General features: G+C 48.0%; 1 protein-coding gene across 2 annotated transcripts; it reads left to right on the top strand.

The window, feature by feature from the left end:
- The first annotated feature begins 1,067 nt into the window (after positions 1–1,067).
- LOC123035051 (zinc finger protein 189-like) lies at positions 1,068–13,600 on the top strand. 2 transcript variants are annotated; one of them, XM_044452891.1, is made up of 7 exons: positions 1,075–1,108; positions 1,274–1,377; positions 3,060–3,186; positions 6,090–6,218; positions 8,291–8,374; positions 11,208–11,297; positions 12,532–13,600. In XM_044452891.1, the coding sequence occupies exons 2-7, from the start codon at positions 1,303–1,305 to the stop codon at positions 13,152–13,154; spliced, it is 1,128 nt and encodes a 375-aa protein (XP_044308826.1). In that variant the 5' UTR covers positions 1,075–1,108; positions 1,274–1,302; the 3' UTR covers positions 13,155–13,600. The 2 variants fall into 2 exon arrangements, with proteins under 2 accessions (XP_044308827.1, XP_044308826.1); XM_044452892.1 differs by lacking the exon at positions 8,291–8,374 and having other exon boundaries at positions 1,068–1,377.
- The last annotated feature ends 2,453 nt before the right edge of the window (positions 13,601–16,053 follow it).

The following is a 16,053-nucleotide window of genomic DNA, read 5'->3' as shown; positions in this document are numbered from 1 at the left end:
CCACAACAACCACCCTGTGAGGTATGTTGGGCTGAGACTCTGTGACTGGCCCAAAGTCACCCAGTTGGCTCCATGGCCGAGCGGGGACTAGAACCCAGATCGCCTGAGTCCCAGTCCCATGCTCTTAGCCACTACACCACACTGGCTCTCCTTGGGAAGATTTTGCAAGAAGTAATGATTCTAAGAAAGAAGAGACAAGTCAGAATTGTTGGTAACCCATTTTGCAGATAGAGGGACCGAGGTGGAGAATGAGAATGAGAGAGAGAGAGAACATGACTTCATTTGACCACAAATGTCCCTTCCCACAAAACAGATGGCCAAGAGACTTTTTACCTGGAGGCAACAAATTCCTCAAGTCCCTTTCTCTGTCAGTAAAAAGTTATAAGTAATGCAACCATTAAGTTTGCTGTCCTTTCATTTTTATGTATTTATTTTCTTATTATTACATTTATAGCCCTCTTTTTTCCTTCCAAGGAATCCAAGGCAGCACACACAAAGCTCTTCATTTTATCCTCACAAAAACCTTGTGATGTAGGATAGGCTGGGGGGTCAACAACTGGCCCAAAAGTTCCCCAGTGAGCTTCATGGTTGAGTGGGGACTAGAACCTGGATCTCCCAAGGGCCAGTCAAGTGCTCTAACCCATACACTAAACTTCCTTGAATTTAGAACAGCTAAGCAGGCCTATCGTGGACAGAGCACTTGGGAGGGCTTATGCTCACAGGGTACCATGAGTGGGAGACGCCTTAATGGCACACAGCAACAACAACAAACAACCCCAGATGTTGCAACACTTCCTCGTAGGAAAGCCGCAATCTTAGTGCAGCTCCAGCATGCGCGAGGAAGCCACCCACACAGAATAAAACCGCATTTGTCTAGGAACGGGCTCTATGGTTCCGACCATAGAATCCTCATTTCCAGAGCAACCTCGATAGCTGGCCGGAACCGTCAAGCCCTCCTTCTTAGGACACTCTAGGAGTAAGGCTTCTCTGACAGGAACCATAGAGCCTGTTCTAGAGAGTCGCCCTTCCCCTTTTTCTCCCTTCCTTCCTTCTCGTCGGAGGTGGACGTTGGGCTGGGTGCGAGTCTGGTGGTTGCCAGATAAGACTTGTGGGTGCGGGTCCGCCTCGGGCCTTGCGCTTTTGGCAGCCCCCGTTTCCTCGCGCTGACCCTGCAAAGACCCTGTATTCTGGGCGGGCCGCTTGTGCCACCCCCGTTGGCCTGGGCAGCGGGGAGGTGACCGCCGCTTTCCCCTTCCTCCCTTCTCTCCAGCAGGGCCCCGTCCCGGCCTCGCCTTCAGGAGAATGGCGTCCCTGGTGCCGCCCCCTTCGCTGGCTCCTCCTGCCGGTGCCGCAACAGGTGCCGTCGATTCAGCCCAGGTAACCATGGAGCATCGGGGCTGGGGGCGAGGAGGCAGCCCGCCGATGTCCCTTTGTTGGAGCATCGGGGCTGAGCCTTCTGGCCCCTCTGCTACTCCGGAGAAGCCGTGCCGAGAGGCAGTGGTAGGCATGGGCTGGAGAGAGACCTGGGTTTGCATCCCTTGCAAGCCACAAAGCCTGGTGACCTTGGTGATGGTGAAGACAATGGTTTGAATCCAGACCTCGTGCTTCTTTTAACCAGTCCACTGAAAGCTGTAGAATGTAGATTAAATCAGCTCTCGTGGATTTCAGTGGGTCGTCTTTAAGCATAACAAGGGTGCAGTCCTGTGCATGTTTAGACTGGAAAAAAGCTGGCAGGGGAACGCTGGGAGTTGTCAGACATTTTTCTGGCCTAAACTGGCATAGGATTGTGCCATAAGTCTGCATTGAATCCTACAAGTGCACTGAAGGAGCGTGCAATAAAATGTTTTTGCTTAGGATTTAAACGCCAAGCAGTGTGCTGGGAACAGAAGGTCTCCTTCCATTCATAACCAGACAAATTCCAGTAGAAAAGCTTACCAGTGGAGGGGGAAGATACCATTTTTGTCAGTTTCCCTGCAGGCCAGCTTACTATTCCAGATGGGAAACCAATTTTATGGAGCTCCAGGGGAAATAGATGTTGGCTTCCCTGCTTTCATTGCTGGGAATGTCCTGTGCTTGAAACTGTGTCCCGGGTGTATTCCTGCCAGTGGTAGGAAACTCAGGACCTCAGTGATTGTTCTCTTCATTTTCTTTCCTTTTTAAAAAATTCAAAAATTTATTTCAATAAGGTGTATGAAATGCATAATAACATGCATGTGAGTAATGAGTTTTCCTACATTTGCCAAGAAATTTCAGCTGTCGTACACACACAACTATATCATCGGAAAACCCGAGTGCAGCGTAGTGGTTGGAGTGCTGAGGTGGCCTCGGGAGACCCGGGTTCTACTCCCCGCTTGCCTTTGAAGCTCATGGGGTGACTTTGGGCCTGTCTTGACCTCTCAGCCTAACTTACCTCATAGGGTCGCTTCAAGATAAAACGGAGAGGATGACTAGGTAAGGCTCCTGCTCCTTGAAGGAAGATAAGTGGGATATCAATATAAGCAGCTTGATGGGTGCCTCTAAGAAACAGTCTGCACTGGGAGGTGGTCTGCTCTTCCTTGTTGGAAGACGTGGCCGCAGTTCAGGGGCAGGGTTCACACACGCTTGCATGCAGGAAGTGCCAGGTTCCGTTTCCAGCAGTGCTGGACAGGCTGGAAAACACCCCTGCCTGAAGCCCTGGGGAACTGCTGCCACTCAGTGTTGGCACTGCTGGGCTAAATGGACTGAGGGGCTGAGTCAGCTTAAGGCAGATGGAAAAAACGGAGGCAGATGGGTGGCCACGGGAGATGGGTGCTCTGGTTGCATCCTGCCTCGGGGCTCCTTCCTTGAGCAGGGGCTTGGATGACTTGGGGATGACGATACCCACAAGCCCCAGAATTTCACAATTCCAGGTGTCTTGTTTTCTGTACCTCTTCACTGTAATATAGTACAGTGACATGAGGTTTACCCAGTGCCCATTTACGTGTGAACTTAATACGAAGTGAAATTCAGAATGTTAATATGTGTGTGTATTTTTTTCATATCCGGAAACCGTCACCACCCTTCCCTGTAATGTCTTTCAGGTTTTGATGACATTTGAGGAGGTGGCTGTCCATTTTAGTAGGTCGGAATGGTTCATGCTGGATCCGGCCCAAAAGGCTCTCTACAAGGAAGTCATGGTGGAGAATTATGTGAACGTGGCTTCGCTAGGTAAGGATCCCTTTGCTCCAAAGGTGTTTCTGGATGACGTGTATAATATGAGACTTTCATATTTTCTTCATGCACTTCTAACTGAGGATATGAGTAAGTCAGGAATGCAGAGCTGCTCAGTGGAAGGGCCAAATTACATTTCAGAGAAGCTCTTGGGGACACATTCCAGTGTTGGGTCAGGCTAAGGGCAAAAGATGCAGGCCCCCAAAATACGAGCTGTTTTGAACTTAAGACCATTCTTACTGCCCATAACATGCCACTAGAGAAATATTTCAACCTCTGAAAATGAGAAAAAATGGCACAAAAGTTGGGAAAACACCCAGTGTTTGTTGTTGCGAGCCGAGTTCTCCCTCACAGAAGTAACAGTCTCACCAGCGCTTCTTGCTGAACGTCTTCATTTTACATATAAGTCTCTGAGCATACACAAAGCAAACTGTTGAACCCTCTCTGGCCCCCTTCACCCAGAGCTTTGCTTATGAATCCTCCTGTGTCCGTCTCGGGGAGGGGCGCTGTGGGAATGGGCATGCCTGCGTTCCTCCCTCTGAGATCCCAGCTGGGCCACCCTATGACTGTGATGACAGACTTTTGGGTCCACCACCTCAGGAGGTTCCATCAGATAGACTCCCCATCTCTAAATCCCCCCTTGGGCTGTTGTTGCTCTTCTTCGTTCCCACGGGCAGATTGACTGGGCCCCTCGGCTGCCCTTGAACTAATCTCCCGCCTAGTAGGAACAGGTGGGCCCCCGGGGCCTTAGACTACAGCTGGAACTGTGTCCATTTCAACAACCATCTCGTTATCAGAGCCCGAGCTGCCAGCCCTGCCGGGATTGGCCAACTCCCCTTCGTACAACTCACTCTCAGGGTCTGAGCTGTCAGTCCTGCCAAAACGGCCAGCTTCTCATGCACATGAGAACATGTGCACATGATAGTTGTTTAGGAGAAGGGTGTGGGACCACTTAAGGAACCATGGGCGGAGGGTGGGTCTGCCCCCCAGAACTGAGGTTCTGCACCTTTGTCATAAGCCAACTGTAATCTTTCCTCGTTTTTTTAGAGGAAAAGGCAGAATAGAAATCTCCCTGTAGATCGGGAAATGCACAAGTGAGAGAAGCTGTCCTTGAAGCTGGATGGTATTTTGGGTGTGCCCCTGTATGACTTTATTGTTTGCTGAGTGCTTCTGTATTCAGAGCCATTTCATGTCCTGCACTACAAGGTCAATCTGTAACCCTGTTTAGCACAACTAAGGCGGGATTTGACACACATAAGAACAGCAATGAGGGAAAATCAAGACGGCAAAGGTTCCAGCTAGGTTGTGAAACTGACTGAGCCAGATGGAATAAATGGGACTTTACAGCTCCAGCCTTAACCATGTTTATGTGGAAGTATGCTCAGCTTGAAGATCTCTCACCCTGTGTGGCAGGTACTCTTTTTCAAAGTAATAACATGAAAGAAACGGTGCTGCTTCAGCAACTGTAAACACTCATTCTAAACAGGGCGCTAAACCAGAGCGAGACGCCCCTTCTTCTGAAAGCCACGAAAAATGCGCCCTGCGCAGGGGCAAAAGTGGGGACGACACTGCCCATCCAGCTTGATAATGCCCGTCTGTGTGCGAAAGGCAGGAGAGAGCCAGTGGGGGGTAGTGGCGAAGCGTGCAGAACTGGGAAGCAGAGGACGTGGGTTCTAGTCCCCGCACAACCATAGAACCAGGTGGGTGGCTTTGGATTAGTTAAAGACTCCCAGCCTAAGCTACCTCACAGGGGTGTTGTGGTGAGGATAAGATGGAGAGGAAGTGGGAGAATTTGATCGGCCACCTTGAATTCCTAGGAAGGAAGGAAGGAAGGAGGAATATCAATATAATTGATAATAATAACAAAGTGCTTTCACTGAAAAAGCGCTTGGCCTCGTAAAACCTAGAAAGCCCTTTGCAGGTCTCCAGTCCCAGAAAAGCAACGGCTCTGTAAGTGCTAGGACCCTTGAGAACCATTTGTGAAATGGATGTTTCTGCCATGAAGACGTGTAGCTGTGCCGCCTTCTCCGAGGGAAGAATCGTGGCTCAGTCATGATGTGCATCCATAGAATGCCGGAACAGTAGAGTTGGAAGGGGCCGGAAGGCCCTCAGGTCCAACCCGCTGCTGGTGCAGGACACTGGTTTACACCATCCTTTCCAGGTAGCAGGCCTCAGATTTGATTTGCAGCGCCTCCAGGCAGGGTGAGCAGAGATTCCTGCAGGAAACCCTGGCGAGCTGCCGCTGGCAGTTTTGAAAACCCTGAGCTGGATGAACTAGTGATCAGGCCTGTGATAAAGTAGCTTCCTAGCAGCCATACAGGGGAGGACGGTGATCTTAAAATCATAGCATTTCAGAGGTGGAAGGAGCTGTGCAGGCAATCAGTATTTATATTTGGGGACTGGAGCTCAGCGGGAGAACCGCTGTGCACTGGCTCCCAGGTGCAGTCCTGGAAGGGCTGGGGAACGAACCTTGCCTGAGCCTTTGGCCAGCAATCACTGCCAGCCGGCCAGCGGCAGCTGCTCCTGTGAGGGGGCCACGGCAAGCCCTGAGCAGGTGGCACGTGCTCCCCGTGATGACCTTAGGATCATGGAATGGTGGATTTGGAAGGGGCCATGGAGGCCATCGGGTCCACCCCCCTGCTGGTGCAGGACACCATGTGACACCATCCCACTCAGAGGGCTGTCCAGGCTCTTTCTGAATGTCTCCAGTGTTTTGTTTTTGATTGTTTTGTGTTTTTGCTGGAAGGGATGCATCCCATCTGGGGCCACTGCCTATCTCAGAGGGGTCGGACCCTTCCCCCTGGTGCGTCCAGCGTTCCCCTCCGCACAAAGCCTGTGGCAATTGCAGTGCTGCAAGTTTGTGTTCAGAAGTGCCAAACGTCTCCTGTTCCTTCTTCCAGCTCAGGGGTTTGCCTTTCCATTACCTTCCAAAGAAGAGGCTGCAGATCCCCAGGACTGCCTCAGCACAGGGCCTGAAGACAACGAGGGTCAAGTTGTACAGGATTCCAAGGAAGCAGAGAGATTTGCAGGTAGCAGCCTTGACTGGGGTCCTCGACAAGGCACCCATACACACCCAAAATGTTTCATATTACATACACACACACACACACTAAAATCTGTTTTTTAAATAGACACACATAGATGTGTATGAAATACACACAACTTCCTAGCATTTACACACAGGCTTCAACAATAACCTGTCTATTTGCTGTTATTAATTAATTAATTAATTAACAATATTTGTACCCCGTCCTTTTACGAGACGTCCCAGGACGGCTTACAACAATAAATAAATTACAACAAAGTACAATACTGAGCATGACAATGTTAAAACCTAATTAAAATAATTAAATATTAAAATAATGGGCAAATAAAAAGATTTTTGCCTGGTGCCAAAAAAAAAAAAAAAAGTCAATGCCAGGCAAACCTCTCTGGGGAGCGCATTCCACAGTTGGGGCGCCACCGCAGAGAAGGCCCTCCTCCGGGTACTCTCCCTCCTAACCTCCCTCAAGGAGGGCTCCCGGAGCAGGGCCTCCGCCTCCGATCCCAAGGGGCAGGAGGGCGCATAGGGAAGAAGGCGCTCCTTCAGGCATCCTGGACCCAGGCTGTTTAGGGCTTTATGACTTATATGCTACTGTTTGTATATTGAAAGCACTCTAAGGTTTGTAATCCATTGCATTTTGAGAAGTGAGCCTTTTTCAGTTTGTAAGTGTCATAGTTTGCTGTCAAAAGGCATGCAGAATGCATTTCCCATTTGTAAATTTTAATAAAGCTGGTAAATAATTCTGGCTGGTCAGAAATGTACGGGTTACGTTATCCTTTCAAAACAAAATCTATCAGTCCATAAAATGGACACCTTTTCTGCCAGCCTGCTGCATTTTCTTCCTCCATGACCAGCAGGGAAACTGAGCTGACTGAAGGAGCGGTTGCTGACATCTGCCTGAAGAAGGCAAATTTTATAGTCTGCTTAGAAGCTACTAGCCTATGTTTCCTTATTGTTTGTTTATTATTAGCATTGATACAGTTGAGTTATGCACACACTGTGCAAGGAGAAGAGATGAGCCTGAAGGTTGATTACAATTGCATGAAACAAAAAAACTAGCGAGTTTGTTCCCGAAATATCACCTTGGAATTTGTTCATCCTGCTTCATTGTCCTTTGGGTGAATCCTCAGAAGAGATGCAAATCAAGGAAGCTTGTTCTGCAGCAATGAGCTGAAATTGCTACCAGCCATGGGTAGATCTCTTCTCCTGCCTGGTTCCACCTAATCCCCAATTCATGGTGTCTAATCCAGTGACAATTTGGGCCTGAAAATTCCTACAGTGTGTGCCACATGGGGCTGCCTGGAAGACCACTGTGGGAACTTCAGATTAAATTGTTGGATCAGATAGGTGTTCAGATTGAATTACTCTTAGAATATACAATTAACATGAGCCGCCTGGAAGGTTCTGGAAACAATTCAAGGTGCAGCATTTGATCCTCGAAGACCCAACCATCTGCTCCCAGGCATTTAATGGAATTTCATGACATATGACGGTGCATTTATGTTTGCCCCACTTTTTAGCATGTTGGATATTTTTTTTAAAATTCTTTGTAGTTCACTTGTTTCAATTTTTAAATTTTATGTGTATTTTATTATCTGCGTTGGTGGTTTTTATGATTTGTGAACTGCCCAGAGAGCTTTGGCCATTTAGAACTGCAGAAATATTATTATTATAAATTGTTTTATAGATTATAATACTTAAGTATTTATTAACGCCACCTGAAAAGAATGCCATGTTACCTGAAAGGAGGCCTACACCTGTATGAAATTGTCCACACATTAAGATCAGTTTTCAAAGGCCCTACTCTGTCTGCCAGCAAGAACCATGGGATGGCAGGGTACTAGGGGTACAGCTTTCATGGTGATGGGCCCATATATTTGGAATTCCCTCCTCAGGGCTACACCTCCGTTTAATTAATTAATTGATCATTAGACTTCTATTCTATAACCAATAGTCCCATAGGACTCTCTAGGCAGAAAGAGCATGTTTTAAAAAAATCATGTGAAGGCATAGTCATTCCAGGGTGGATTTTTTTTTTTTTTTTTTTTAATAATCTAGGTGGCGGTGGCAGAAGCGAGTGCAGTGAAGCGGCAGAGGCTGGAGGAGTGCAGAGAGAGTGGTCAGGGGACTTGCAAAGGCAAGGTAGGAGCCTGGGCAGAGGATCGGGGGACAGGGGCAGGAGGAGTGGAGAGGAAAGGCGGCAGGGCTAGAAAGGCCATCCTGTGCTTTGAGATCAGGGGAGTGGGGATAAGTACCTGGAGCTGTGACTTCCTGAGGGGGAAATTCCCTGGGAGAAGGTACTGGAAGGTAAGGAGAGGCGGGCGGCTCTAAAAAGGGAGGCCTTGAAGGCGCAAGCCTTAACGATGCTGCTGATTAGCAAAGCAGGGGGACAGCAGGCTACCACCATGGAAGCAAAGAGAGGTGGCAAGAGGGATTAGGAAGAGGAGGGACCAGAGTGAAGAGGGTCCTTCACAGGGAACGGACACCGGGGCAAGTGGACAAAAGGGTGTACCGTGGTACCTCGGCTCACAAACAAACTTAAATCTGTTCCAGGACTGTGGTCGCGACCCGAATTGGTCACAAGCCAAGCCAAATTTCCCCATCAGGTTCAATGTAAATAAGGTTAATTCATTCTGTAATTTTTGATCACAAAAATTTGAAACTAAGTACACTACAGTAGAGAACACTAACCTAGGTGGTGGGGAGGTTATTGTTTGGAGGGAGAGTCCAAATGATCATTGTGCAATAGCGATCGTGCTCGGGGGTGGGGGGGGGGCGTGATGGCGGCCATGTTTGTGCAGCAACATGGCCGCAAACGTAGTTGTTACCCAATGCAGAGTTCACGAAATGAGGCGAAATTTTTCTGAAATTTCTGTTTGCGACCCGATTTGGTCACGAACTGAGGAAATTACACAGTGATTTACTGCAGAAAAAGCCCCCCCTCTACAAGTGAAACAAGTGATGAATTTAAACCCAGTGGAGGGTGGCTTGATATATTCTGCAAGAGAAGTGGCATCCACAGTGCGCTAAGACATGGTGAGGCTTCCAGTTCTGACAAAGCTGCTGCAGAAGCCTGCAAGAAAGAATTTGTGGAATTCATGTAGGCAGAAGGACGCATCACCCAACAAGTGTTCGACTGCGATGAAACAGGGCTCTTCTGGAAGAAGATGCTGAGCAGAACCTACATCACACAGGAGAAGGCACTGCCAGGGCACAAGCCCATGAAGAACAGATTGACCTTTTTGCTGTGTGCGAACGCAAGCACCGATCTGTGGCCAGAAGGTGTCACCGAGCGTGACCTGAAGGGTCTGATGCACAGGCAGTGGTGGAGCCTGTGTCCGTGGGCAAGAGTATGGGTCTGGACGTCAGTGGTGGACCTGGAGGGGCTCCTTGGGGACCATGAGGAGGATCCGACGACAGAGGAACTTGCTGAACTCCAGAGTGAGCAGCAGAAGGCGCTTGCTGAGGAGGATTCCACTGAGGAAGAGGAAGACAGGGAGGAAGTTAGCAGTGATGTGATATAATCCATTATGAAAAAATGGAATGAGTGCCAGGATTTCTTTGAGAAGCGCCACCCCAACGTAACTGTAACGAACAGAGTGTTGAATCTGATGAACGATAACGTGGTCTCTCATTTCCGGAGGGTTATGCAGAGCAGGAAAAAACAAGTGACTATAGACAGATTTTTTGCCAAAATTGACCCTGCAGCCAAGGGATGAAGAAGAAAGGAAACCCCTGAAGGGGAGCTCCCCATGTCCTTATGGAGGGGGACTCTCCCCCCAAACAATAACCCCCCACACCTTCCTGTCCTCCATGCCAGAAGTCGCCTCAAGCAGTTAGTGTTCTCTCTCTTCATACTGTACTGTACTTTGTTTCATATTTTTGTGGTTAAAAAAAATGCAGAATGGATTGACCTTATTTACATTGAACCTTAAGGGAAAATTTGATTCAGTTTGTGACCAAAATCAGTTTACAACCATGTTAGTAGGAGTCAGAATGGATTAACCTTATTTACACTGCCCTTATGGGCAAATTTGATTCGGTTCTTGGCCAGAATCGTGGAACGAATTAAGTTCATGGACCGAGGTACCACTGTATAGACCATGGGTCCTCAAACTACAGCCCGCGGGATGGACCCGGCCCGCCATGCCCATTCATCCGGCCTGCCATAGCTCGCCGTGCGCGTGTGTGGCAAGGGGCCGGCTTGCTGGCAAGGAGGTCATTTTGGACTCGTTGGGAGAAAAGGATCTCTGCGCACGCATGCCCCTGCTGTTCTGCGCGCACATGCGTCCCCCACCCTGGCCTGCACCCCTTCCCACACCACCTTGGCGGCCCGCACCCATCACTGGCACCTTTCAACTGGCCCCCTATTGAAAAAGTTTGAGGACCCCTGGTATAGACCGTCCCATTACTGCTGTCTTGGGATGGTTTACAACAAGCACAAATAAAATAAAAATGGCGCAGCATCCAGTGATTAAATCTTTAAACCACAATTAAAACCAATTAACAATTAAAATAATGGGAAAATGAAAAGATCGAACAACCACATGTTGGGGATTACATAAGCAGAAGCAGCTGGAGCCGGGGGTCAGACTACATGGCCTGGGAGACCCCTTCTGACCTGCCTTTTTCTGTGTTTTTGTGTTGGTCACTTAAAAACCATTAACCGCTCTGCTACTGAGGTGTGTGTAGGTCTGTTTGCTTGCGATTTAAATAATTTTGGTGATACTATAAGCAAGAGTATACAGTATACTGTATACTGCAGATACAGTATTCTGTACAAGAAACAGAGGTTACTGTGCCCTGAAAGGAAGCTTTAAAATCTCTTAAGTGGCTGTGTAACAGCCTGATGCCTCACAGAAAAAGACATTCAATTCTTTCATGAGAGGTTTCCCTCTCTTCTTGTGGTGGGAAGGGTGGTCTTTCTTTTTTTGTTTTGTTCTGGCATTTTTTTTTCTTCTGTGTGTGGCTAAAGGTGGTGGAGTGAAGACTGAGATCAAGGACGAACCCTTTGAGCCAGAAGAACCTTCCATGGAAACAACCGCGGAGACCATTTCCTCCTCAAGTATGTACCCATCAGAAGCTTTCACATGTAGCAAGAGCCATGTCTTTTAGAGCAGAGCTGGGCAACCCAAAATCCGGGGTTGCATACGGCTTACCAGTCGCCCTCTTGTGTTGCCCGTACACCTCTTGTACTTCCATGGTGCCAGTCTGCCTGCTGCACTGGTTAGCATGTCAGGTGGGGATGCAAGAGATCTGGTTTCTAGTCCACATGAAACCCACATGGGTAACTTTGGGCCAGTCACTGACAGCTGCACCAGGTTGTTGTGAAGATAAAACTGAGAGAAGGAGGACCAAACAGCTGCTTTGAGATCCTTGAAAGAATGAGAAACGGCGTCATATGAATGTAAACATCAAGAAAAACATATTAAACTTGTTTCCTGTATTTATATCCTGCCGTTTCCTCCAAGGAGCCCAAGGCAGTGTGCGTGGTCCTAATTTTGTTGAGACCAAAGTGGTTATCAAAATGCTTCAATAAAGAAAGCAAATAAGCTAATTGGGACACACTCCTATGCATATTTTGATAGGAAAAAAAGACCTACAGTTTCCATCCTGGGAGCTGTACATTGTTTTTCTGTCTAAACATGCATACGATTGCAGTCTCATGCAGTGAAAATGGATTAATACAATGAAACAATATGTTAAAATAGGATCTAAAGAACAATTACAGGGAACCCCCCCCCCCCTAAAATTAGTACCTAAGGCTGCTGGCTGAGCTGGGAGTTGTAGGCCTTTTATCTCTGTTAACTTGCATAGGATTACATTTTACACCATGGGATTATGACTTTCCGTGGAATTTTCCATCTCTCGTAATTCCAGCACCTAAAGGGGTCATCCCATGAAGCTGATTGGTGAGGGAGTTAGGACAGACCGAAGGCTTCCTCACACAGCACAGTCTAAACTGTGGAATTCACTGCCACAGGGAGTTGTGATGGCCACCCGCTGGGATGGCTTTAAAAGGAGATGGGACAGATTCATGAGGGAGAAGGCTACTAGCCCCGCTGGCCATGTGTTCCCTCCATCATCTGAGACGGCCTGCCTGCACACACCAGACACTGAGGAGCTTGGGCAGGCGGAGGTCTCGCACCCCTTCTGCTGGAGGGATCCTGTGGGAAAACGGTTTGACACTGTGTGCCCAGACTGCTGGGCTGGATGGACCTCAGGTCTGATCCAGCAGGGCTGTTCCTAGGTTCTTCATTTATTGTAAGTCACATGGGGCTGCTTTCTCCCTCATGCAGGCAAGGCGTTGAGCCTGGACCCCGTTCCCATCCATCCCGAGCACGAGCAAAAGGTATTTGGGACGGCAAAAAGTGAACCAGGATACGCCATAGTCCTTGTAGCTTGTGGACAGGCACAGGGGAGACCAGAACAGAAGGGAAGGTCCTGCAGCAGCAACCTGACGGGGGAAAGAGAAGAGGTCTGGGTCGAATTCGGGAAGATCTTCCGGTGGAAGTCCTACCTCATCCCGCATGAAACATCCACGCCAAAGGTGAAGCTCTACCAGTGCTCCGTCTGTGGGAAGAACTACAGCACCCAGTCCATCCTGGCAACACACCGGCGGATCCACACGGGCGAAAAGCCCTACACGTGCTCCTTCTGCGGGAGGAGCTTCGCCCAGCGGGCCCACGCGGAGAAGCATGAGAGGATCCACACGGGCGAGAAGCCACACGTGTGTGGCGAGTGTGGGCGGGGCTTCATCCACCACTCCAGCCTGGTGGCTCATGAGCGGTACCACGCCAGGAACGGCCCACACCTGTGCTGCCTCTGTGGACAAAGCTTTGTCGAGCGAGCCCGCCTTGTAAACCATCAGAGAATTCACATGCACCAGAGTGACCACTTTTGCCCCAAACTCAGTGGGTGATCCTCAGAACAGTACATAAACCAAGGATGAACCGCCGGTGGCCTTCCAGTTGGCTTGGTCAGTAATTCCCATCATCCCCCACACTGGCTGTGCTGGATGGAACTGGTGGAAACTGTAAGCGAACAACATTTGGAGGACTACTAGTGGCCCATTGCTACTATAAACAGAGTGCCGCAGGTTAGACAAATTGTCCCTCGAGCCCAGCTTCGTGCATAATGCAAACAGCTTGTTGAATCTGGTGCTGTTGCGAGGCGGGAATGCAGCCGTGCTGACAAACTGATTTGCTAAACTACAAACAACCCTGAAAAAGAAACCTTGGTTTATGAACTCTGGGTTGTTTAAGCCTTGTCCAATATAAGCCCAGCACTATAGGTTATTCATGGGTTGTTTCTCCAGGCTACAAAGCTGGCAAATGAGTGGAAATAAAGCTGATCTGCAGACTGGTACTCCTGGTATTCTTTGCCTGGTACTAGAGCAAGCAAAGGAGGGAAGAAACATGCAACCCAGGGATTGAGGAAATGAACTATGGTGTGTTTAGTTGTCTGCCCGATAAACTCTGGGTAGGGCTAGGCGAGTTAAAGAAACCATGGGTTAGTGTTATGTATAACCCAGCCTATTGCCTACACTGATTGGCTGCATCTTTTCGGGAGGCCTCCAATCAAGGTCTTCCATCTCACCTGCTCTCTGTTCCTTTTGGCTGGAGAAGTTGTGAAAACTCAGTTCTGGGACAAAGAATACACTCCACCAGGGGACAGTGGTTGATTTCTTCCATAACCTTGTGTAGGCTTGGATCTTTTGGGTAGAAATCTAACGTAAGACTGTAAATCTCTTTGTAAATGTAAAATACTTTGGACAAGAAGCTTCTGTTAGGTAATTAGTATGATCTGTGAAGGCCCCAACACAAATCTTGCCTTGACCATGATTCTGTGGCAACAATCTGATGAGTGGGTGAGGTGATAATGAAGCTCTCAACTGGAATAAGTGCAATATTTCAGGACTGGGGACCAAATCCAACTCTCTGAAGTTCCCCAGATGGCCATGCCATGCCCTTCTTCCTGTCCCACTCCATTTCTTTCAGCCCCTGATTATGGTGTGGCTTCCTAGCTTACGTGCAATTCCTCCCATTTGAAAATGTTAAAATGCCCCTCCTAAGATATAGCTACTAACAGGCAGAGTGTTAAGCTAGAACAGTGACGGCGAACCTTTTAGAGACCGCGTACCGAAACTGCAACTCGGAACCCACTTATCACAAAGTGCCAACACTGCAATAAAACCTGAATTTGCTGGCCACCGGCACAAGGGGCAGCGTTCCACTGACCACCAGCTTTTGGCCGGCCCTGAAAAAGGCATCTGAGTGTATTTCCTACCTTTCCTGCCTTCTGCTAAAATCACAGTCCAAGCAAATCCCTGGCAGCTCGCTGACGGGCTGTGCAAAAGCTCAGTGAGTCACTAATGAGTGATGTCATTGCCCGGCGCCCTTAATCTTTCCAAATATGCGCATGGCTGCTGGGATCCTGTGGACAGAGAGGGCTCTGCGTGCCCCTTTGGGCACACGTGCCATAGGTTTGCCATCACTGAGCTAGAATATACTGGTAAATTGGCCCTGCCCCATTTGCGTTTGGTGGCAGCCACCACTGGAACACAACAGAGAGCTTCTTCGAAATTGAAATCAGCCCTGGCATTTCAGCTGGCTAGAAACCTTTTGTTACAGCAGTTTAGTTGTGGTTTCCCAGTCGAACCAACTCAGAAATAAACACTGAAGTCAGTGAAGATGGCAGTGGTTATGTATGCCCTGTAAACAACTGTAAGATTTGAGTTTTTAGTTTGTTCATTTTGAATGTCTGTCTGGTGGCTAAAACTATATAGCTATATATCCAGAAACAGAAAATTCTCTAAATAGAAAAGTAGGATATGTATGTTTGTGTGTGTTTTTGCATTTGAGTTGTGACATATGTATATGAGTTTGAGAGCTGTGTTATTAATGTTTGCAATCTATTCAGTGGATTCTTGGGCAGATAACACTTAATTGGAATGGCAAAATATAATTACAGTTAAAATAGAACTACAATGCAAAACAGTTAAAATAGAGAGCCTTTCTGGTTAAGGGATGGGATAAAAATTAATAAATAATAAAAGTAATGCAAATATTTAAATGAATAAAATACAATTATAATGCAACACAGTAAATGCAAGAATATCCCAGGCAGGTGATCACTTGAGCTCTTATGAAAAGCTTCTGCAGCTCTAGCTACAGGCAGAGAAAGCAAAAATACCTTCTTTCTGTCTGTCCTGCATCTTTGACCCATCTTTTTCACTGGATTACCTTGCATTTCTAAAATGATGAGGCGGGGGGTGGAATAAGTTACTCCACAGCAAAGGCCCACTATAGTGTCATGGGTCACTGTAGAGCTTTTGCAAGCTTTCCTTCATGACATCTTGTTTGAAAAATCACCCCATTTCTTCCCCTTCCTGTCTGTTTTGTGAAGGGAGAGTTGTCGCTGGCTGGAGGGCACGCAAACCCCAAGTCTCTCTCTCTCTGTTCCAAGTGATGCTCTTACCCCAGTCATCTCCTGCACACGGATAAGTGATTCCAAACTTTATGGTTGGGCAATATCTTTGCAACAGGATGCTGCTCCCAGCCCATAACTCAGAGCAGAGGGTAGATGCTTTTATGCACTTTCACCCTGATCAGGAATGCAATGATACCGATGATCTTGGCCTTGGTTGCCACTTGAAACATCCTTTAACTTGAGAATCTTTTCTAGTTCCTTCTTTGCTGCCGTTCTGTGATTCAGTCTTCCTCAGATTTCTGGGCTGCACTCTCCCTTTGAATCAGGACTTATGTATCTGTTTATCAAATTTGTATGCCGTCCATTACTTCCGTCTCTGGACGGATTAC

This window comes from Varanus komodoensis, unplaced genomic scaffold (genome assembly GCF_004798865.1).
Source record: "Varanus komodoensis strain SLA01 unplaced genomic scaffold, ASM479886v1 scaffold76, whole genome shotgun sequence".
Classification (NCBI taxonomy): Eukaryota; Metazoa; Chordata; class Lepidosauria; order Squamata; family Varanidae; genus Varanus; species Varanus komodoensis.
Note: the sequence above shows the minus strand (reverse complement) of the source record. Positions and strands in the feature narration are given on the sequence as shown.